Raw genomic sequence first — 24,386 nt, 5'->3', positions numbered from 1 at the left:
TAGATAAGGAGAAACAAAGATTTGGGTATTGGGTATTTTTCACTAAAGACAGTAATTATTTGTCTAAAAACCTGACTCATCTAAAAAGGCTACTTTTTATTAGGATGAAAAAGTGGCTGGTTTTTATCACGTGTACACGTATAGACACAAATCCACCAGCAGGTGCATGCCTTCACTATGCATTCCACCAAGTGGGTTTTAATTGGACTGAATTTCTTCCAAAATTTCTTTTCACTCAATGTCTCTCATCACTAGCTAAAAACAAAAAAGTATGCGAGAAGATAGCACAACAGCACATGCAGGAATGTTTCTGTGAAACGTTTCTCAAAAACTCAGCGCTATAATTTTACTCATTATCTCTAATGTTCTAGATAAATTGTTCCATGTACTCCTCATTTCTTTCGTATACATTTCTGCAGAAGACGAAAACAGTGCTCCACTGCAAGAATATAATTATTAATAACTTAACTTTACACTAAAATGAGTTTCTCCTCTGTCTTAGGAAATTAAATACAAACAAATACTGACTGATTTGCAATTAAGCTACAGAGCAGCTCCCTATCCAACATACTCCCACAGGAGATCACTAACATTCTATTTTGAATTTTGGATTAGAAATCAATTAGAGAAAAAGATTCATATTCCAAAGCAAAACTTAGAAGTTATTTAATACTGTCTCTATATCCCATACTTCTAACTTTTGTTTGCTTTTTATGTGCAGAGAACTGCCCCAACAGGGCCACCAAAGCTTCATACCGTGTAACATAAAGAAAAAAGTAATCATCTTTTCTTCACAAAGGGAAGATTGCTTACCTTACATTCACAGGTGTGTGTGGATGCCAGTGTGGCTGAGCAGGATGTATATTAGGATGATACTGGGGCTGCAAATGGAAACATTGAACCTGGTTAATGAAATAATATTAAAGCTCCCCATTAACTTTTATTTTCCTGGTGAACCCTAGAAACTGTAATGCTTCTGACCTTCTCCCATGTCATTGAGCACATAGTGAAGCCTCCTGGTGCTGAGCCTGCTCATTAGGACACACTCATGGGACAATGCAAAGAAAATTGCTCTCCTGTTTGACAGACAACCTGGCACATCCTGTGCTTCTCATACAAAGCACATCAAAAATGTCAACTTTGATCAAAGGTGGAGAATAAGAAAGCTTATAAGAGCAGGCTTCAGGAGGTCTCCTGTCTTTGGTGACAGGACTTTCTTCTTATATCCACAAGATCTTGAAGAGACACAGTAAAACAAAATCACTGGTGAGAGTTTTAATAAAAAGTGTTAAGACTAAGTTCTCACGCACATAGAGAGTTTGGAAGCTTGCTTTTTCTCAGTACCTACTGACTGTCAGCAGCACAGATGAAAATCAGGTAATGTTTTCCCTGGAGTGTATAAAAAAAAACCCCAACAAGCATTTGACCAGCAGGGAACTCTCTAAGTGTTGTGATGAGGGAAGTAATTGCAACTTTGAAATTGTCACGATCACCTACCGTGAGAGGCTGCTCTAGACAAAAGCTTGCTCACAGAGCAGTCTCCTGGGACCCATCACATTCACAGTCCCAAAGGCTTTAACTTGCACAGAAAGAAAAGGAAGGGAAAGAAGATGGCAAATGGAGTGTACTCAGTCTGCAGAGCATCCAAGAACACAGGGGAAAAAGAAAACTCCTTAACCCCAATATGGTGCTGTTTATTTCCGACACATCAGAAAATCTCACCCCAGAGTAAGGAAAGGGGAGCAAAACAGCTGTACAAACCATAAACAGCAAAAATTTTTACCGTAAAATATGGAAATGACCACATTTTCCCCTGTAACTGGTATGTTCTTACCTGATAGTTATGAACTTCAGGAGTATTTTTAGCACTATGAGAGAAAAAAAATTTGCTTTTATGTAATCAATACATGTACATCACAATGGTTTTTAGTTCAGGGAAGTACTATAGGGAAATAAAATTCATATTCTTAAGGACACGATTATTTTATTCAAGATATACACCACAGCAGTTAACATGTGAAAGAGGGGTGTAAATTTTTTTTTTTGCTTTAGATTTAAAAAACATGAACAAATGATGCTTGATAAGCTACCATAATAGCAGTGAGCAAAAAGGAAGTATGTTTTACTTTCGACTGATTTCATATATAAAAATAATAAAAGACACAGATTAAACAATGGAAGCAGACAAACCCTAAGAAGAATCTGGTGATGCATAATGAGACATGCCAAAGCAATTTATCCCACACCAGAGAATCTGCTTCTACAAATACTAAAGGACATATTGTCTTCAGAATCCTTTCAGCCTGAGAACAGCAACTGAGAGGTAAAAAAAGTTGGGCAGTCACTTACCACAGTTGTGCTGCTTTCACAGGATTGTTAGCTTAAAAAGAAACAAACACAAAATCTTAAGACAAGTGAGATATCAGCTATTTTGCAGCTCTTGTTGGCTAAAGTGAATCCTTATACAGACATATTTGCACAGAAGTGTCTGAATTTCAAGTGCAGCCCTGTGCTTTCTAGTAATCCTGTGCAACATCATAAAGTATCAGGCAGACACAAATCTCTCTCTGGTCCTGCAAGAGTGAAAGCCCTTTAGAGATAACAGTAGACAAGCATATTCTTCCCAAATGCCACAACAGGACTTTTGGCAGAGTATGTTCTGCACAACCAAAACCCTTTTCTCCTCATCTTACTGTAGTACCATGTCAATACTATCAAGTCCACTGGAAATCAGAAACTACCCCTTGCAGAAATTTTCACTGTCTTACAGAAACCAGAGTATTCACAAAGCTGGCAATGGCCTGTGTCTTACTGCAGGGAGCAATGGTAGCCAAAATAGCCCATCAGCTGAAAATCCTGGGAGGCACTGAGTAATCTTGAGGAACAAGGTCTTGGCCTCTGCTTTGGACAGGCTGGAAAGAATGGTGAAGGTGGCAGCTGAGTAACTGGGGTGTATCATCTCTTTTTCATGATTGTGTGTGTTTCAAGAGAACCGAAAAACTTCTCAGAGGGAAAGTGAAAATCCAACTGACTGCTGAATGCAGGAAGTTAATGACACACTGCAGAAGTCTCAAAAGCCACAGAGCTAGGAGAGAATCCAATCCTTGTGGGCTGCATTTAAGTACAGGGCTTAACGGCCAAAAGATGCATGAAAGACAACAACCTACAGGGAGTTTTTGCATTAACTTAACAAACATGCTGTTCTAGCTCTTAACTTAACAAACATGTTGTTCTAGCTCTCTAAAAGGCAATAACTTGGGTGTGAAAGAAGTTCTGACTGGCTGCAATGGACAGAGAACATAATTAAGCATAAGCCACACTTCCTCTCTTCTGCCTCTCTCTCACAGATGTAAGTACAGAAGCACTGAGACTCAAGGCAAAACCTGCAGGTCTGTCAGCTCCAGAAATGGCAAGAATTAAATTTAAAGAATTCATTCTTTCACTTATAAAATAACCCACACTATATAGTTGATTCTCATGTCTCACATAACAGCATCTCACAGATTTATTAAATTTGGATTTCAGTTAAACAAACTCCTTCCATGTACTAAGGAAGGAAACAGGGGAAAGAGTTACAGCCTCTAGAAAACATGCATGCTTGTCACTCTTTCTCCCCCCACTGTAAATGAGACAAAAATGTCCCCATAATACCACAAGGGCTGCTCATGGAACTGTCGTTTATATTCTGGAAGTGCAAAGAGTGCAAAGACATTCTAAGGGAATGCCATCTCACCCTACTGTGTACAGCAGTCTTGCTCCATACAGCAACTATACCTGCAGGCTCAAGTAATACAGAATTTGGAGAGAGTTATCCTGCAGTGCTCCTTCCTAGGAGGAACAAAAAGCTCAAACCTTTTCTACATGGAACAAAAAGCTCAAGTTTTTAAGGACAAATTACAAAACCACAAGAGAAATTAATTCCTTGTCATTCCATTTAAATTCAGCACATCTCAATTCCCAGGGTAAGCTAGTTAAGGTCAGAGTCTGGACAGGTGAATAACATGTCATTACAGTCAGAAAAGCCACAACAACTGCATAATGAGACTGCCCAATAACCCTAAAATTGTCTGGCTAGATAAGCAAGTCAGTGAGGCTTTTGGACACTGCTCCACCTCACATGACACAATCAATTCTTCAAAAAAACATTATGTGCTTTGCCTTAGCGGGTTTTCTGCAACTTTTCTTTCCTCCTCAATACAGCAACAAAAGAAATCATAGGGACCTCCTCCATAGATGGGGGTGGAAGAATTAATTGTAGATAGAGATTAAAAACAGAAGAGAGAAACAACGAACTCTGGCAAAAAAAAAAACCACCATGCACGTTCTGATTTTTTAGACATACTCTTCTTTTTAGAATGTGGTACAGACGTCATGATTGTCATGTGACATTTATAGGATTTAATGGGACACCTGCATGACCAGCTCAGTGCACAGATGTCTAAAATCACTTACCTTTATAAGTGGAATGCCTTCGAGAAGGGTATCTCTTGCTGGGCCTTCTTTCAAATGTACTGGTTCTGCGTAATCTCGTCCCGTGTGTTGCTTGATATTCTGTCCTCCCACTTAAAACACAGAAACAAACAAAGTAAACTGCTGCCTTCTGCTGGAAGCTGTACCTGCTCCTTTGTACAAAGATAAATATATTGCTGTTACTTCACTAAATACCTGAATCTGAAGCGTGATCCCAGCCTTATGAAGTCGGATCTACTAGATTTACTATTTGCTGGGGCTCGCAATCTGAAGAAAGCGTGGTGCTCCACCGCACACTTCCACAAATGTTTGCACGTTTTGGCACTGTCTAACCGGAAAACAAATGTGTGCTCTTGCTCTCTGCCCTAAATGCAGAAACAAAAGCTTTGGAAGTTGGCATGCATGATATTAGTTATTGTCCTCGGTAGGAGAAACACAGCCTGGGCCAACAGTGTGCTGAGCCTCCCTTGTGTTCTTACCAGCCTGAGCACACACCACACTTTGTTGGATCAGGCTCAAGTAAGGGAAAGAAGTTACCTGTTCATCATCTTCTACCACCACGAGCGTTAGTTTGCTCTTTTTAAAGTCCATTTTTGTAATTTTAGGCCTAAACACAAGAATCAAAAAGAAGAGAATTAAAATATTATTAAAATAATTTTATTTCTACAACTATTTCACATTTGAGAGTGGTACTTCTAACCAGGCCAATCCACCTTCAGATTTAACCTTCAGATTTTAAACTTTGTAGATTCAATTATAAATTACAAAATACACACAAGATCCCATTCTGCAAAGGAGAAAGATTTCTGCATTTTAACAAAAAGGAATATAAGACAAAAGCAGATTACCAAAAGAATAAGCCTATTTTGTTGGCTCCTTCAAAGATCAATATGCCTGTTGGTGTCAGTCCAAGAGCATATTCACAACCATCTCTTCCCTGCAAGCAAGTACAGAATAAATAATCAATCTGCCATGAGCAGTGTACATTTTAATACAGTAGTATTGCAAAATTCATTGGTCTTAAACTAAACAATAGAGTTGCCATATTTTTTTAACATTACAGAGCAGAAGAATATGCAGTTGTACTGGGTGCAAAGTGGCACATTTTGGCAACAGGAGGCTGCAGGGTGCTGCTGGGAAGAGGCCATGTACTGCTCAAAGTGGCTCTGAGATCCATGGCGATGGACCCACACCAACACTGTCCAGGGCAGCCCACACCTAACCTCATCTGTTTAATAGCAGGCAGTTCCTGCCAGGGGAAGGACACACAACAGGAAGAAACTGAGGGACATGGGAAAAGGCATAGGAAAGGGATGCTGTGGGAGCACAGAGAAGCACCCTTGGGAGGAGTACCGGAGGTGGGAATGACTTCTGAGGGACTATGGCCCACAGGGCAACCCAGATCATAACAAGGAAACTCCTCAGGGACTGGCCCACACGAGGGCAGGGACCTCACACTGATAAAATAAAACATCACATGGATCTTACCTTAACAACATGCATATCTACACCATACATTTCTAGCCATTTAGCTTTGTTCAAGTAGCACAACTCAGCTTGCGCCGGGCTCTTTCCCCTATGAACATAAAATTCATACTTCATGGTAAAAAATTTTTATCCACTTTAAATGCTTTCAGATTCATTCCCCTCTTTTCTTTGTGTCATCAGTCTTATGGATACTAAATGGTATTTCAAGCTTAGCTTATGTTTTTACCCTCTTCGCTCCAAATGAAAACAAAACAGACGACTGAAAATGCAAAAAGGTCTAAAATTGCCAATAAGGATGAAAGTTCAGGTAACAAAGCATCACTAAAATGTACCATATTTATTAACAAAAGACAGGAAAATGAGTTTCCTAACACCCAAATATAAAATTTATGTTTGAATGAAAGAAGGGGAGAAAGAGAGAGAAAGAGATTTATTTCCAACATAAACGGGAAAAAGACACGGCTCCTTATATTATTACAAAATAATCTAAAGAAAAACCCTTAAAAAATTAAAACTCACCCCACCAACCTTCCTTAAATTACTACCTGCCATTTCTAGGGAAGGAGAGAGCTCAAAGTCTTTTTACAATACTTCTCCCCTGACAAACATTATCCCCATTTCAAGCCTGTTGAAAGGATTTGACTTTGGAAGAGAAGAAAACCTATTGCTAGAGACCCCACTCCCACACAGGTACTCTACCTGCACTCTTTCCATTTCTGAAAAATGTCAAATTCCATTGCTTCAGTCTGGTTTGGTGCAAACCTGAATTCAGACACGAGCTCTGGTGTGTGCTCAGGGTGCTCACACTCTCCCAACTCAGCTGAAATCAATCAATTGAGAAATTAAAAATATAAAGATCTTGGGATGACTAGAAACATTTAATTCCATTATCCCTACAAAGACAAGGATAGTTTGCAAGTTCCTAAGCATGTTGCATAATGCTTTAACACCCCATCCCCCAACTCCTGGCCCCAGTAAATTCAAACCAGATTTCACAGCAGAACTCAGATAACTTCATTTGCAGGAGCAGAGTAAGGTTGTGGTACAGAATTCTGACATTCAGGAATGTTATGACTGAACTAGCTCAACTAAAGCTGCTTCTCTGGATTTTAAAGCACTTATAGAAAATAAAGTTTCTAATAAAAAAAATCATCAATGCATCTTTTGTTTTAGAAGAGGTGACTTTGAAACTTCCTCTCATTGCATACTTTTCACTCACTAACACTTCCTATTCTATAGCATGCTTTTTATTTGTCCTGGTTTAAGACAAATTTAGGAGTTATGTTTCTGCTATGTCAGAACACAAAGGGAATGCCTAGTCTCATTAAACCAGTGATAAAGCTGTGTGGATTTTAAAATCACAGTGGTGGTGTAATATTCAGATTGATAATTTTAAGGAAGCAAATTCTGAAACATTGACATAATTAAGGTGTTACTTTCTACTTATATGCTTAGGCTCTGGTGTTTTCTTTTCTAGGAGCAGAATACTTTCCAACTCCACTGAGCTCAGCAGGAGATGCAAGGGCTGAGCATTTCAGTGACTGACACCTTTAACTGCCTTGTGTCTGTGACAGCTTTGCTCCTGGAGCCTCTCAGCTGTACTCAGAGGCTGCAGTGTTGCTGCCTCAGGACTGTGTGGCAAGCACCAGTGGAAAATACACTCTTCAGCAATACCGTGTGTCACCTGACACACGATGTGATTCCCAACCAGGCCTTTGCCAGTCAGTGCTTCTTAACTGCTTACTACTCTTACTACTACTACCAAAATAAAAATAAAAATGAAAAAGCGTAGAGGGAAACGAAATCCCTTGAAGAAAACAGTTTTATTCCTTCAGGGCGCTTTTACACTTAACAGCTGCAAAAATTTCAGTCACAGCCAGACTTCAAAAATACTTAACAGGATCCATCAGTAGATAGGATGCTACATTCAAAATCCAATCTGTTGGCTGATAACACCTACTAGGTGGTTTTGAGAACTTGGGCTTTGCTGAAATATTTAGCAGTCCTGAGGATATTAAAGAGATTGAGTTCATTGGTCTTCATTTTTAATTACTGTCTCGCACACATTTTTTTCCCTCAACAGTAATCTTCCATTACGAGGTAAAGTATTCTTATCTCTATTAAAGAAAAGGACATACAAATATCTCAGCTCTGTGGCTGTTTCATCAAAGCTGGAAGCCTATTTAACACAGATATTATTAAGAATTACTGGCAGTCCAGTCTCCAGTATACAAGAGGGAGCTAAGCAAACACATTAGCAAGAAGGACTTCAAGATGAGAGAAAAAGGTAAGGATCTGAAGTTTGATGTGTTGCCAACCATCTAGGAAAAACATGGGAGATTTCTCTACTGCTTAACTGAGAGAGAAGGCAGGGAATGAAGGCTGGCTGTGCTGTAAAGAGGATGTATAGGGATGAGAAGAATCATGAGCTTGTAGGACAGAAGACACACAGAGAGGCTCAGCAGCACTAATATTTTGAGATGCAAGAGCCCAGGAGAATACCTATGTCTTAATTTCTGTCTTCATTTCTGTCTTCGTGACATGCTTTGGGGGGGCGGTGTGAAAGGTGGGGCAGGTGTTACATAACACATGCATATACATTATCTGTGTTCTTCAAAAAATAACCTGGGGGACATTTTCAAAAGGATATTTCCTAGAAAGTTTTTGAAAACTCCAAAAATATATTTATTTTTAAATATATAGCTGATTCTTTTATACAGAGGGGAAAAAAAGTCTGCAGTATTCCATGAGGATGTCTTATGATTAGAACTGAAAATCTGAGATGTGAGAAAATGTTTTCCTTTTTAATTTAATTAGCAGCTTCAAAAGTATATCTGGTAAAATACTAAGACCATACAACACTAATGATGTAGTTAAAAACTAACTGTAACAGTGAGAAGTCAAGTTTGATGACAACATTTCCATAGATAATCCCTAAGTATAATATTATGTATCTGCTTCATATGTGACCCCATACTACAAACCAATGCTACTTGCTACAGAATTTCCTTCATGGGACTGGCAACAAATCAACAATTTATGATTGAAAGATGATTCACAAAAAAAACAAAAGCAAAAAACAAAACAAAAAAACCCCAACAACAACAACCACCTTGGAAACTGCTATTGGAAACCAAGAATTACTTTAACAGAAAACTCCCTTGATAAAAAAAGAGACATGTATGAAATGTTAAAAGACTATCTGTAAAAAAGATTATCTGTAAAAAGACTTTTCTTTCAGAGTGCTCAGACTACCAATGCCTAAATAGCAATTTATAGCTTTTTCCTCACTCTTAGGAAAAGAGTGTACACAAAGGAGCAAGACTGCATTTTACAAAGAAAATGTAACCCAGTGAGGAGGGAATAATCAAAATTTCTTTATACTTTTCTGCTTAATTATCCTTCCAATGTCAATAAAATGTAGCAAACTCTACACCAAAAAAGCTATTATTATGGATATCAGCAAGGAGAATTAATGAGTTGCAATAATGTCATAATTTTGGACAAGCTTATTGCAATGATGTCAAAATAGTGGAAAACTGAAACTGGAAAAAAAAAAAAGACAGCAAAAAAGTATAAAACAATGTTCCCAAAAACAGCCAAGAGTGTTAGTTTAGGTAGATAGCTGGACACATCATAAACATGATGGACAGCATTTGTATTGCATTTACAGAGTAATCACAGGTGTCAGCTGCCACCCAAAATGTTGAGGCATCAACCTATTTTTGTTTGCTTGGTCCTCTTTGCTTGGACCAGATGTGAGGCTACTGGAGCTTTTATCTGTGGAAACATAAGCAACAGATCAAATTTGGGCTCCACATTTCCTTCACCTCAAAAAGACCAAAGGAGTCTGCCTGCAGCAGTTCTCTGCACACCTGACAATCACAGTTGTGCCAACTGCTGCAGTAAAACAATCCACTGCCTTACACCTGTTGCTCCTTGGAACCGAATTCCCAGTTTTGCCTGTCAAGTCCATCCAGAATCACTGAGTTACTTCCACTGCTGCATTAAACTAAGCAACTCTGCCTAAGCTCTCTGTGTGCCATGGCCCAACCACCAGTGAAACAGGAAGAGAATTTTTCATTTCAATTAATTTTGCTGCTGATTTGCTTAGAATGGTCCAGCTCACTGCACTTTCTTTTAGAAAAAAATGAACTTGATTTGTGCTTTACAAAAGTTTCCTCCCCATCTGCAAAACAAATTGCTTGAAATGGAATAAATATTTGTATTAACATGCTTTCAGCAAAAAAACCCCACACTGTCCTACAATAACATAATGAAACCCAGTGCGCTGGAATTGCTTTTACATAGTGAAATCCTTGCTCCTGCCACTAAGAAGTGATCTTAGTTCTTACCCTCCCATGTAATTCCCTCCTCTCCAGTACCTGCCACTTCCTCCCTCCTGCCCTGTAACCATCTCCTGAGTCACCCACTGTGGAGGCATCCTCTCCCAGGCACAGTTCAGGCAGCAGGAAGCCCAAATTCACAGGCACCCACCTCCCACAAACTGTGTGAAGGGCCAGCTGGCTCTTCAGGCTCAAGTGGTAACACTTGTGCATGCACCACAGCTTCTCCCTCAGCAGGGATCTATTTTGGGTCCTTCTTCCCTGATCAGACCTGGGTTTCCATGAAACTTTTGTCTGGCCATGCTTTAGAGCCTCCCTCCCCATAGCAGGTGTGCTGATACTGGCTAATGTAGTTCCCAAGTTATGAACGGAGGCAAGTCAAGAAAGCGATCTCCCTAAAATTCTCCTCCTTGAGTAAAAGAATGGCATTTATATATCATCAGTAAGAATGCATTAGTAACAAAAGAAAAGAAACCAGTAGATGAGATTTTTAATAAATTAGGACAAACCACTTTCAAAAGATTGCATACCTTGAAGACACAGAGCTGCTAGTTCAACAGCAGTTTCATACGGGCATTTCAGTCTTAAAAACAAAACAAAAACCAAACTATAAAAATCATGTCTCTTGTCAGTGAAAAACTGGAAACATTAACTTCCACGAACTACTAATGCTATGAAACATCTACAATTAATTGTTACTTGTATATGATTATTTCCTAAGTTGGTACATTCTGATTAGCATTAAACGTGATACACTTCACCACAAAACAAGATTGAACTAACAGAGAAAACACTAAATCGACTAAGGAACCATTTTTGCTTTAACACTGCATTTTAGAATATACGGGTTTGAGGGTTTTTGTTTCTGTAATTTATAAATAAAAAAAAATAGTGCTTGTGTGAATGAATATTAGTCAGGGTAAGACTATAAAAACACGAAGTATTTTTTCAGAGTTGACCTGAACAAAAAGTGTTGCACTTCGTCATCCTCTCATCCACCATACTGAAAAAATGTGACAAGCCCATGTTACATTTTCAAGTCATAAAAACCCAGGACAGTTTTCACTCTCTTTAAACATTTCCATCACCTCATCAATCCATCAAAATCTTTACCCATTCTGTTTGTCAGTAATATAGTCATGATACACAGTCCTATATGTCTGTGTTTTAAAGAAAAACAAAATTCACTAGAAGATGAACTATTATAAATTACTTAAATTACAGCTGCAAGTGTCAAAAGATACTTACTTCCCTGAAAGAATGTCTTGCCGGAGCTGTAATACAAACAGGTACCTGACAAATAAAAAATTCAGAAAGTCAAAAGTAATTACAGTGGCATCCTTCCAGTTCCACTGGCTGAAAGAATATCCTAATTCATTGAGTAGTAATAGCAATTTGAGTAACTTGCTCTTTACAAAAAAAGGGCCTTTGGGATCACACAGATACACCCTACAAGCTTCAAAGCTCCCACAGTTTTCACTGAAATCAAAGAGAAGAACATTTTTTGTCCATAGGTTGTGTTCAGGACATTGACCAAAGTCTTGCTGTTTAGGATGTGCTCTATCTGAGCATACACCACAGCAACCTAAACGTTACTAACACTCCAGTGTTCTCCTAAACTTGGGTCTTACCTAATTCAGGCAGGAATCGAACTACAGTATCTAGAAACAAAACACAGATAAAGGCATGTAGGCTTCTGGGCTGCCTTCTCAAACACAAATACAGAACATGGAAAAAGTCCAAATTGGGCAAAAGGAAAGTTTCATACCAAAATGTCACTTAAAAATAGCAGAGTTCTGAATAAAAGAATTCCATAGAGCTCACACATTTATTTAGTACACCAAGTAGGAATTTACAGCCTTCACACTGTTGCAGTATTTTAAGCTGTTGCTTTGCTAATCTTCAGTTGTAGGCATGCTTCACTGACACCACTCAGAGCTGGGCTCTGAGGCATGCACAAGTGCCCTGGGTCATGCAAGGGGTATGTAGAGGACAGGAAGGCAGAGGCAGGCTCTGCACTGCTCTGGACTCTGTGGGGTGAGGCTTGCAAAGATGAGTGACTCAAGAGAAGAAAGCATGAAGCACTCCTGAGAGCCCAGTAAACACAAACACAGACCTCTCCTGTCTTTACAAAGGATGCTACAAAGACAAAGTGGTTTTTTTTTTCATCACAGAGAATGTGGAGTGAATGTGGTGAAGGACAAACAGTTGGAATCAGACAGGGAAAACAGAAAAGGAAGATTAAAATTTCTCATGATAACATTAAAGCAGAATCAGATTTATTCATGTTAGCTCTTTGGTACATCTCTGATTCACATACTTGGCTAATACCTGACTGCCAATCAAATCTGGGTATTTGCATTTGATTAAGGGTAGACAAGTATACATCCTGTTCTTATTGATAGCCCAGATGATTCACAATCCCATGAACTCTTCTAAACTTGCAAGAAGACTCTGGACAGTGCACCTATCAGTTTCAGGGGGCTTGTGCAGTGCTGCAGCCCCGCTGTGGTGGGTATGGCTTACCCTTCTTCCTTTTCTGTGCACAGGCTGGCAAACACTGGCATCTCAATTGTTGCTACTCCAAATCAGCAAGATAACTTAGAAAATTCTCCACAACACGAAATACAGACACATTCCTCTGTTGCTCTTCTAACTAAACTAACTAATCAGGGCACACACAAGTGACAGGAGATGTCTTCCAAAATGCATTGTAATTCAACTGTGCTTATAAACCAAAAAAGAGCAGGTAAAGGGTTTTAATGCTTCCCAATAATGTGCTAATTATGAGAATATGATGTTTTTAGCTTCACTAGAAATTGAAGTCTACTAGAAAGCAGATCTCTAGAAGGAATTTTGAACACCCCCTACCTGGAAAGTTCACAGTTACTGTTAAGGATGAATTTTCTTCTACTTGGAATGATTTTGAATATACAGTTATTAATCTTCACTTTTCACTCACATGCTACATGGAAAATATGATCCAACTAGCATAAAGACTCCTAAAAAAACCTCCATGAATTAAAAGAATTAAAAATTTAAGAACTATAAAATTCTTAAATTCAAAATTACTTTCCCCAAATAAAAAAAAAAAAAAGGCCCCAAGTTTTCTTACACAGTTTCACAGTGGTCTTCTGTCAAACTTATAATTAAAAGAAATTGTTCACAACACTGAATATTTAGCTGACTAAAGTGTTTTTCTAATTAAAATAGTCTTCTGAAATGTCACCTTTCAGCAATAATTAGATCACAAAGCATCAGAGGTTAATACTTTCAGACAAAATGTCTTACTTGATCACAGCAATGATCACATAGCTCAGAAACCCAATCTCACAATGACTAGGATCATATGCTTCAGAGCACATAAGAAAGAAATCTTGTGGTAGAAAGTAATGCCATAATTTGACCACAGGGGAAATGTAATACTTGTCAGACATGCACCCTGATGTATGAAGACTTACATCAATTTCCAGAAAACATATATTATTCCTACTAATTTAACTGCATTTTCTCATTAGAGATGTCCATAAATCATCCAGATTTTTGGTTTCTCTTAAGATCTTACACTTAGCTACATAAGTGGCAGGGATTTCTATAAGGTAATTATACATTCTATAGGAGTATGCTCTTTTATTGAATTATAAAGGACTGCTGGACTAAATTGATAACAGATATTGAAGACCCTATGTCTCTATCATGAGCTGGTGACAATTAGCCCTTTAATCTTGTCTCAGGCAGTGAAAAAAACCAATGGTCGGCACAGCAGACAGGGAGGGAGACAGTAATCATCTGCCTGCAGGCACAAGTTTAGTGTAAACAGCACATGCACATGAACTACAACAATCAACCATCTTTAAACACCTTAGGCTGATTAGGAGTACACTGATTATTGCCAAGCAAATTAGAAGACACAGAAAGTGCCCTACGGTGAGAGGCAGAACAAAAGAAAAGATAAAGTAACATTAAGATAGATGAATACTATACAGAGAAGACACAAAGTAAGCAGATACGAAAAATAAGTAAACCCTTTCCTAGAACTGCTCCTTTCCCAGCTTTCAGAATATCCTCTGAACCAAGGTACAGGTCCATAGAAAGAGCCCAGCAGACTGAAACTAAAGACTTCCAGATATTTGTAGTGACTTTATACAACGCAGGCTTTTGCTTCACAGAGAACCACGGGGAAGCAGAAGCGATTCAATCAACTCTCAACCCAGAGCTCAAGCTGGCTGTTCCCACAGTTCTCTACCCTTGGTACCATTATTAAATCACCCCCAATTCTCAGGGCAGCAAGAACAAAGCAAGACACTGGCATTTTAGCAGGACATAATGGAAAACGCTCTCAGAGGATGGCAGGTATCAAGAGCAGGTGTCTCCCAGCTGCAGCTTTCCCCACCCAACTCTGCCTGTCTTTGCCAACTTCAAAGCACCAGAACTCAGCATCTGCTACACACCAACATGCTTTGAGAGGCCCATGAATGCTTTCTAGCAGCAAATAAAAAACATGGTATTTCTCTGACAGTAGGAAAACACTTAAGAAGGCAGACAAAATGAGCACCCTTAATAAGAAAGCTCGAATCACCTGCTTGCAGTACCCCCACGTGCCTCACGTGTCTCAACTCCCCCGTCAGCCAGCGCAGTTCCTACCTTGTAAACTCTTCGTGAAGGTTGTTCGGTTCTGACGAGTAGTACTTAATGCGGAAATGCAGCGTGTACGGAGGTCCAACTGCACATGCACAGATTTTAAATGGGGAGAAAAGGTTTATACTCATTGCAGTCCTGCTAAGGCAGAACAGTGGCCACACCACCCCACAACCTGAGAGACCCGAAATTATTTACATTTTTCAGCTTAGTCAAAGAAAATATTTCATGGGTTTTCCAATTTAAAAATGCATGCAGTAAACAGAAATATAGATGATTACCATATTTTTTGATACTCAGTAATTAAAATTTATCAAGGCAATAGTCCATTTGGCAAACACATTTTTTGTCCAAAGAGAGGTGCCTCACAGCACGCTGTGAATGACAGCAATTTCTAGGTATACTCCCGGTTGCTAGGTCCAGGGGAAAATGAAAGGAAGAGGGAAGGAGAGGGTGATGCTCCTTCTTACCAGGCACAAACACTACTCCAAAAAGACTTTATCCAATAGATCAGCTTTCTATTGAAACACATTAATTTGAAAAGGTAAGATAAATAGACTGAAAAGTGCTAGAGAAGTCTCTGGAAGGCACCCAAGAATACAGAAAGCTAAAAAATTCCATGGGGTTGCAAGAACTGTGTTTCCTAAAGTCAGAAGGTGAATGCTACATTGGATTTCCCATGTAACACAGATAATAAGAAGTTATCCAGCTACCATGAAACTGTGACCAATATATCCTTATCTGCCTAACCCTCATCTTCCGACCAGGTGCCTGCTGATGGATTAATTGATGAAAAAATTACTTTTCCTCACTTTTCTAAGGTCTTCTGTAACACCACATCAACAAGCAAACATGTGCCTATTAATGATCCTTACAGTAAGTTACATGCAGCTAATTAGAGCTTTGATTCTGTCTCCATTACTGCTCCTGTAAGTCAGGTTATAGCACCCTGAGCTCACAGCTCGGCACCACTGGTGAGGTCTGCAAAGGTGAGATAATGACTTGGAAAAGACAGCAGTGAGCAACATCCATCATGAAAGAGGAACTCTTCACAAAGCATCTGCTGAATTCAAGGCAAAGGAAAGTAACCTGTTGTGAGACAGACCTTTACAAACAAATTGCTTCCCTCTTCAGTATTCCTCAGAGCCAGGATTGGCCGAATTTTTAAAACGGGCCCTTCACACATTAAAAACAGACCCAAAAATGCAACTAAATGGGCTGAAAGTCTTACAGAATCACTGTGTTTTTTTCCAGGACAAGGCTATTAGAGAAAGTGCAGCTGCAAATCAGCTAGTTAGGGGATAGAAAACCAAAAAGCAAAAACCTTACCCATAGCAGCTACCTTTCACCATGGATTCTAGCAGGCTGACACCCACACACCAGGGGGTGACAGCAAACTATCCTAAAGGCCTTTGAAGAACTCCACTGTTTACCAAAATCCTCTAGATACTTGGGTACTCATCAAAAAGAAAAAAAAAGGCAGAGCACCACTGAAGCAATCAAGATTTATCTCTGTGAGGTCCTCCAAGGCAGCCAACAATTTTCTTGAAAAACACATTTTAACCTCACAGAAGCATTGCCCACGGCTGTTGACAACTGCAGTATTGTAACAAAACACGTTAATGCCAATGCTGTGCTGTACCCAAGCCTGCAAACAGATTATCAAAAATCCAGGAGCTACTTCCCTGCCTTAGACAATTTTCACAGAAAACAGTCCACCAACCCCTCCATCCAAAACTGCCTTTGATGAAACAGCAGCTATTTCAAAACTACATTTGACAAAACAGCAGGTATTTCTGCTAGTTAAACTCTTAAAATAATAATCTTAATCTAAAATTAATTAAAAATTAATCATTAAGCAATGAAGTATTTTCCATTCGCTCTGAAAGAAATTGCAGGATATCTGTTCTGGATCAGAAGCAGTGACAGGAACAGCGATCTGTGTCCAGGCAACCCAATTTCACAGATCAGACTGAAATTACCTGGCAACCTACTCTGCCTCAGACAATCAGCACAGGTTTAACAAGGGCTTCTGAAGCCTGGCTACTGCTTAATAAGTGCTCTTGCCTTTAGACATAATATAGTCAGCCATTTACCCATTCAACTAAAACTATTTTCTAAAAAATATTTATTCCATTAAAGGCCATATTTAAACATTCTCTATCATGTTCTAATACACTAAATTCCAATTCTTTAGGAAGTAACAAAATAAACAGGCAGAGACACAGTACTTACTTTTTATTTGCTTCTTAATGAATTTTGAATGGTCCAACCAGTGCTAAAAAAAAAGAAAATCCACACTTAGAAGCAGTTCCATTTCAAGATTTTGTTGACTCCATAAACTGATTACAATAAAATTTAACAGATAAAAGTCTCTTACAAGGGAATATTGCTGTATTTATTGTCTAAACTTCTGCGTATTGGTGAAAGTGTTTATTGGCACGTTTAATAACTTCCCTTCTTCCACATGGGAAAGCCTGCTTTTTAAATTCATCAGTACTGCCAGGGAAGCCACTCTTCCAGAGAAAAAGCTTCAAGGCCACAAAGTAGTGGTGTGTAAGGAAGGCACCCTTTTGCCCCAAAGCCCCAAGTTTCAGCCTCCTTTAAACCTTTGTTTGACGGAAACCCTCCAGAGCCTGTACTATCCTGCCTTCCACTGCTCCAGAGCCAAGTTTTTCAACGTAAGGATAGAGACCTAACCCCATGAAAAGCATTTGGGAAACACTGATGTATATCCCACCCCCTCCTTTTTAAACTAAGGCAGAAGATCTGGAATAGTGCAACAATGATGACATAAACATACGATTCCCAGCAAAGTTTACGCACTCTCTTGTCAGTATAAGTTTCATCTACAGAAAGGCAGCAATAAAAACACAATCTGGTGTAAATTTAGCTTAAATCTCTGACAGTCTCTGCTCAATGTCCTACAGAAGGCTGCAATCTTATTTGAAGCAACTCCATGTAAATGTTTCTGCCACACAAAGTGGTAAGAGAGTTTTGGATTTCTTTGAAATAAGTGGTTTTCTATCATTAAATATATTTTAAAATTATGAACTAGATACTATGAAACAAAATCTTGGGAAAAAACCCTCTTCGTTCTTTCTTATTAAAGCATTAATGTTTTCAGAAAAAGAATAATCTCTCAATGACTACTTATTGTTACACTACCACTATGCTCTATGGCTGAATAAACGTCCAGAATTATTTGTTGTCTAGTCAGTAAATAAATACCAGTATTACTATGTCCTAAACCAATGCAAAAATTTTTCACAGGTATGGATGTATACAGATCAAAAGTCTGACAGCTTACAACTCTTTAAGTAAATAAATCTCACAAGAGGGAGAAAGAGAAATGGAACAATGATTCTGAAGGTGATTTTATTTGCAGGAGACTTGCAAGACTCCCTTAGATGAGGCTGCCAAGAAATCAATTCTTATAATATCTAATCTGGAAGAAATCTCTACCAGAATGGAAATAAAACATTACAGCAGCTCATATAAATAAATTTCTTAGAGTTGCAAGTAATTTATTTTGTCTCTATTTTGCTCTCTTATGAAAAATTACAGCTTTGTGAAATCTCATATTTTTGATAAGGAAAAAAATATCAACGTTGAAACTTTGCCTTTTTTTTAACTGAAATTATGTAAGTCTGTTACTTTCATAGCTCCAGGGCACATAAATTTTTTATTCTTCAAACACCTAGCTTTGAAAATGTCTTTCTATTCAATATTTATTTTGGCTAAAGAAAAGTCCCTCAAAGACAAATATAATTAATGCACTAAAGTTAAGCTTCATGTAAAAACCATCTATAATACATGCCAAAACCTCCTGTTAGTACCATGTTCTGGAACAAGCACAGCACAACCTGAACTATAATAATTCTCAATGAAAAAACAGCTGATAGTCCCTTTTCTTGGCAGGTGGTCTTTAAGGTACATTAAAGCTCAAGTAAGAGTAAGTTTCAAACTGATTATTTGCAAGTGGAAATAATTCAAATAATGGCTAAAAAAATACCTAACAAGACTGCAGGAGCTGCTTGTGCAGACCATTAAGTGAGACTTCAGCTTAGACAGGAATCTATCATCACTCTCTGTACCTAAGCAGGCAGAGGCAGACAGCTCCAGGAGATAAAGCACAGCAAGCATTAAAGTCACCTCTCTTCAGAAGCAACAGTGAGCTGCTGTTTCACCCCCATCCTGCACTACACATCAAGTGTGTGATGTGCCACCACACAGATCATAAATACAAAGACAGAGGTAGGGAATGGACTGACAGTATTATTGGCCCAGAGCTCCAAGGCCTGGAAGCTTTCATGCAGATTTATGAACCAACTCCAATTTCAGAGTCAGATATTTTGTGCAACTTCAGTGAAAATCAGGCTGAATTTTAACACTTCAGCCTCAGATAATGTCAGAGGGCTTCTTCACACTGTGTACTACACCAGCCTTCCAAATGTCCCTCTGAGCTGAAAAAAAATCAAAGCATTCTAGCTAAAGCCTAAAATAGGTCTGGGCTTGGCTACATACTGCTTGCTGACTCAATTAGAGGGAAGTGAAAGCAATGAATTCTGAAGTCTCACTAGGAAGCTGAATAAAACCAGAGGAGCCTTGCTCTTCTCTCAGCATCTAAGACTGTCTCTCTGCCTATCTTGTCTTGTGCTCTGGCTAAATGACCATACATAATTTCAGGATCTGGACTCACGAAAGAAACTTAACTATGGATCTCACAGTGTAGGACCAGGACTGACCAGACTCATTTCAACCATACCCCACCATAATCCCCGTATCCTGTTTGGACTTGGAAATATCAGTGCAGAACAAGGAGGAGGAAAGGGATTAATTGCTTTAGGACTGTGTTATGATAGGAAGACAGTGTCTAAGCTACTTTACCCACAGCAAGGGAAGAAAATCCCAAACCTGATCAAACTGCAGGTAATCAGAATTCTATGATTATGCCAGAACATAACAAGTAGTTCATCTGGAAGGGATCTACAATGACCATCTAGTCCCACTGCCTGACCACTTCAGGTTAAAGGCATTGTCCAAACATCTCTTAAGACTGACAGGCTTGGGACATCAATTACCTCTTTAGGAAATCTGTTCCAGTGTTTGACAACCCGTCTTGGTAAAGAAATGTCCAGTCTGAACCTCCCATGATCCAGCTTTGAACCATTCCCATGCATCCTTTCCATGGATACCAGGGAGGAGAGCTCAGCACCTCCCTCTCCACTTCCCATCATCAGGTGCAGAGAACGCTGCGGTCCCTCCTTGAATTTTGTCAGGGAAACTGGCAGATCAAATGCTAGATTAACTCCCATTTATTCCTCTTTAATCTCAGCAAAATTTCTTTGCTCTATCAAATGAATAATGCTTTCTATGGTATTAACTGACATAACACAGTAGCCATTGACTGGGATTCATGTCTTGAAAACAAACACCAAACAATTCCACATGAAAGAAGTGCCATTTAAAAAAATTAATTTCTTAAAGCACTGGAAGCATGTACTTATCTCAGCACGGTCTCCTGTTGATCACTTGCTTAATTGAAGTGAAGAGGAAAAAGTAAGTAGTTCGGCATTTCCTAATGGCAGTAGCCGGTATTTTCTCAAAATAGATATACAGCATGGGAAGAATATATTTGTGTTGAGATACAGCAGATAAACTACAGCTGCTAAAGCAGTCAGCTTATGAGGACCATGTGAGTGCCAAATGAAGACTGAAAGGAGGATTTCCACAGCCTGACACAATCCCATCACACACCTGAGCCTGTAAATTCCACCACCTCTGTACTTGCTTCCTGAAAGAATGAAAATTCCATGTCTTGATTTATACAGCCCTCAAACATGACTTGAAAAGGAAAAAAAATTGCATTTGACCCTTCTTGGTTGGCTTTCTTTGCTAGTTTAAAATGCATGCAGAACATCTTGAATAGACTGTTCTCCCTTATGCTTATTTTATATATTTAACTATCAGTAAGAGGAAGCCCATTTTTACTGATAGTTTTATTTGTCCTCTGAAAAATATCAGTTGAAATCGTTCTCAAGTAATTCCTGGAGGTACAAGAGAGAGAATCATGCTCAATGATCAAGTTCAGAAAAGAAGGTGTGCTAAACAAAACCTTTAAAACCAAAAGTCAATTATCCCTTCAGCTGTCTTCTTGCTTCCTGGTTTCCTAGGCACCTGAATCCTACCAAGCTGCCTGCCATTACTCACAAAACCTTCTAAAGCAGAGAAGTGAAAAATGTACGTATCACATGGAGGAAGGAAACATCAAAAAATCAAGCCAATAAAAATTCTACCCACCAAACCACAGTTTGGGGATTTCTCTACCTTTACAGATTGAAAAGGGAGCAAAGGAGCAAAAGCTCTCTTTTCTTTTGCACATCACCTTTCAACATTATTATGATAATAACAGAATACCAAATGAGAACTGGGGTCATGTAGAAACTCAGGGAGTACACAAACATACACTTGGAAGCAGGATAATCTCCCAAGAGTTCACAGTGTAAAACAATGAGGTATTGTTCTCATGTTTCTCTAATCCCTCCGAGTTATGCTCCTCTTGAAAAGGAAGGCTCACCTGACTGGTGACTTCAGCTGCCTACTGAAAGGCTGTAGAGAAGACGATCGACACCTCTCAGAGGTATTCCATGGCAGAAGGATGAGTGGCACCAGACTCAGGAGAAATCCCAGGTAGACAAAGACTGTCTCCATGAGGCTGTTCAGACAAAGCACAGCTGCCCAGAGGAACTGTGGAGCCATCGTCCTCGAGGGTATCCAACATGACTGCACAAAGCCCCAAGAACCAGATAAACTGAAGCTGCCAAGAGGAGCTTGGATAGAGACACCCCTTTCAACAGATGAGACCTGCAGGCATTTTTCAGGATGCTGTTCTACAATCTCACCTGCCCAACTTGAAAGAAAAAAGGGAATACACTTCCACTCAAATAGCATTCACATTATAAAACCAAGCTGAGATTAAAGAGGTGAAAAATGTGCATTTGGGCTCAGGTGAGACCAACTTTTCACACGATAGTGGCAGGATCTTAGAGGGGTTTCAGTCTCAGCAGGCCAGTTTTGATTTAGACCCCCTTTGAACACTGCTGTCAGCATCTTGTTGAACAGAGCCCCAGCACATTGGTACAGAACCACACCAACACTGCTGGAGGACCAGCCTGACCCAGGTGCAAAGTCTTGTAAGTTTTCTAAGTTGTCCCTGGCCTGAACAAGACAGACCAGCTGCCCTCCAGCAGCTCCCTTCAACTGACACCATTCTGCAGCTCTCATGCCAAGTTCTCCCTTGCCCTGTGAAGAAGGGCTGCCGCCTTCGACAAGTCAGACACAGTGGGACAGCGCAGGCAATGCAGGGTGCAAGCAGAGCTGCCCAGCAGCAGAAGGGCAGATGGAGCTGTGATAAAGCTCCAGGTTGTGATCTTGGGAAGTACAAGGCCACAGATGCTAATTCCAGAGCCATGAGGGCACTGGTAAGCCTTAATGGATCTTTACCAGCCCTTTAGCTCCACATATTGTGTGGCATTCACGGAAGCCTGGCTGTCCCAGTCTGAGTCAGCACAGAGCCATCTCAGAAGCATCCTGATAAATGATGTGGTTTAACTGCAGACCAGATAAACTAACCAAGAATAATAGAGAGATGTAAGGACATCCTTCAAGACCATTAGCCTATCCTAATTCATATCCATGTGATAACCAAATAATATTTTGCTCTGCAGACTTGACAGAAGTAAAACACAGAATTATATAAAAAATATATAAAAAACCTTCCTGGTCTAGTATATTTCTCATTAGATTTACTTTACAGACAATGAAAGCCAATACCACTCCAGATCAATTCTAGCAATTTACTTTTAATTTTGATGCCTATGTCCAAACATTCAAAAATAAACTGAACGTATTTGTAACAAGTAGGCAACAAACCTGACTATATCACTGGAAGAAAACTGAGAAATCACTTCAGCTTATGCTCCAACCACACACAAGACAAAAGACACCAGCACAGATTGTTTGCTGTCCCAGAGAGGATTCTTTACACTCAGGAGAGAGGTGCAGAAGCATCACTGACAGACACAGCACAACAACCACCTGCCCTGTACGCCTGCTTCTCAAGTCTGTGTCAGAAAAATGTCCTCCCAAAACAGCAGGTGCTACTGGTAGACTAAAGAGTGGAATTTGTTAGTGTTTTGCAGTCTTCCACCAAGTGTTCACAAACCACAACACAGACTTGGACAGCAACAGATGGAAATGTTCCACATCCATCAGGTGTTCTGCATTGCTCTGGAGTCAGCCACACTGCCTTTGTCCAGTTACTGAACTGGCATTCCTATCACTGCCACTATTAGAAACTGAAGCACTGAATGCTACAGGATGTTCTACAGCTTTTGGGACCCTCCATCTGTGACTGGTATTTTTTGCTCTTGGCTACAATCCACAGACACACGTCCTGCAACCACCACAGTCCCAAAGTGCTCATCATCCAGAGGAACAAGAGAGATTCAGGGAGGGGAAACTGAGTCACAGAGGAATGTCACAGCTTAATCATGGGGAAAATAGTATGTTTCTAACAGTAGCAGAAAAGGAAACAGCAATATCAAAATATTTACCAGTCTCCCTTCTTTCCCATATCCAGTATATTGAAAAAAAGGCTTTTCCCTATTTTTTTCTGCTTCATGAACACTTGTTCAAGTATTAAGTAGTCCAAAGGCAAAAGACTCCCAGATATCACACTACGAGGCTAATTGACTGGTTTGAACTGCTCATTTTTCCCCAACCCTCACATCTTAAGAAGTAATGACAGTAATATCAAAAGCAGCAGCTGAAATAACCCGATCAAGGAGCCCTTAAAAGAAAATTCAGATAGATACAGCAGAGGCAATCATAATGAACCAAGGCCCTCCAAGTCCCTGACCCAGTACCTGCTGAAACATCCAGGGATCTACTTCTTGATGTGTAAACAAAGGCACTTACATTATTTGTCATCCAGCTTGCTTCCTACGTGCCCCCCAGCACTGTCAAAATCTTTTGCTGTGAGTCATACACGGTCCTGACTCTCAGAAAAACCTGGCCAGAAGGCAGCCTTGCATAGAGGGGAGGATCTCAGTGTCAGAATCAGTGCATCCTGACACACTGCTGCTGGTCAGGCCCACTCTGGGCAACACAGTCTTGGCCAATTTTTTTCCCCTATTGTTTTTTTTTTACTTGGAGCAATTGCTTTCATGAAAGCCTATTCCACTTCTGTACAACCTTCTCCATGGCCTCCCTCCACTGTCCTCTCACTTCTTGCATCAAAACCCAATTTAGAAATTGGTCAGTACTGAGAAGTTCAGATGCAAACATCGTTTAGCAGGACAATTCACTGCAGGGAATTGTCATCTTCCCAGGGAACCCTGGTCCCCACCATAGCCATGGGCAGCACCTGCAGGAGGCACG

At 39.6% G+C, this 24,386-nt stretch overlaps 1 protein-coding gene across 2 annotated transcripts in view; it reads right to left on the bottom strand.

Annotated features, from left to right (window-relative positions):
* Positions 1-24,386, bottom strand: part of EPB41L4B (erythrocyte membrane protein band 4.1 like 4B) — an 82,965-nt gene that overhangs the window by 3,617 nt on the left and 54,962 nt on the right. For both annotated transcript variants that reach the window (XM_059856689.1, XM_059856699.1), the window contains exons 3-15: positions 17,178-17,220; positions 14,949-15,027; positions 11,553-11,597; positions 10,835-10,887; positions 6,658-6,778; positions 5,959-6,046; positions 5,319-5,407; positions 5,008-5,077; positions 4,666-4,835; positions 4,453-4,562; positions 2,350-2,380; positions 1,835-1,868; positions 814-881 (exon numbers count right to left, since the gene is read on the bottom strand). In XM_059856689.1, coding sequence (XP_059712672.1) covers positions 814-881; positions 1,835-1,868; positions 2,350-2,380; positions 4,453-4,562; positions 4,666-4,835; positions 5,008-5,077; positions 5,319-5,407; positions 5,959-6,046; positions 6,658-6,778; positions 10,835-10,887; positions 11,553-11,597; positions 14,949-15,027; positions 17,178-17,220 — 1,001 coding nt within the window. The remainder of the gene's footprint in view (positions 1-813; positions 882-1,834; positions 1,869-2,349; positions 2,381-4,452; positions 4,563-4,665; positions 4,836-5,007; positions 5,078-5,318; positions 5,408-5,958; positions 6,047-6,657; positions 6,779-10,834; positions 10,888-11,552; positions 11,598-14,948; positions 15,028-17,177; positions 17,221-24,386) is intronic.

Source organism: Haemorhous mexicanus, chromosome 1 (genome assembly GCF_027477595.1).
Source record: "Haemorhous mexicanus isolate bHaeMex1 chromosome 1, bHaeMex1.pri, whole genome shotgun sequence".
In the NCBI taxonomy this organism is placed as follows: domain Eukaryota; kingdom Metazoa; phylum Chordata; class Aves; order Passeriformes; family Fringillidae; genus Haemorhous; species Haemorhous mexicanus.
The sequence above is the reverse complement of the archived record's forward strand: the minus strand, read 5'-3'. Positions and strand labels throughout refer to the sequence as shown.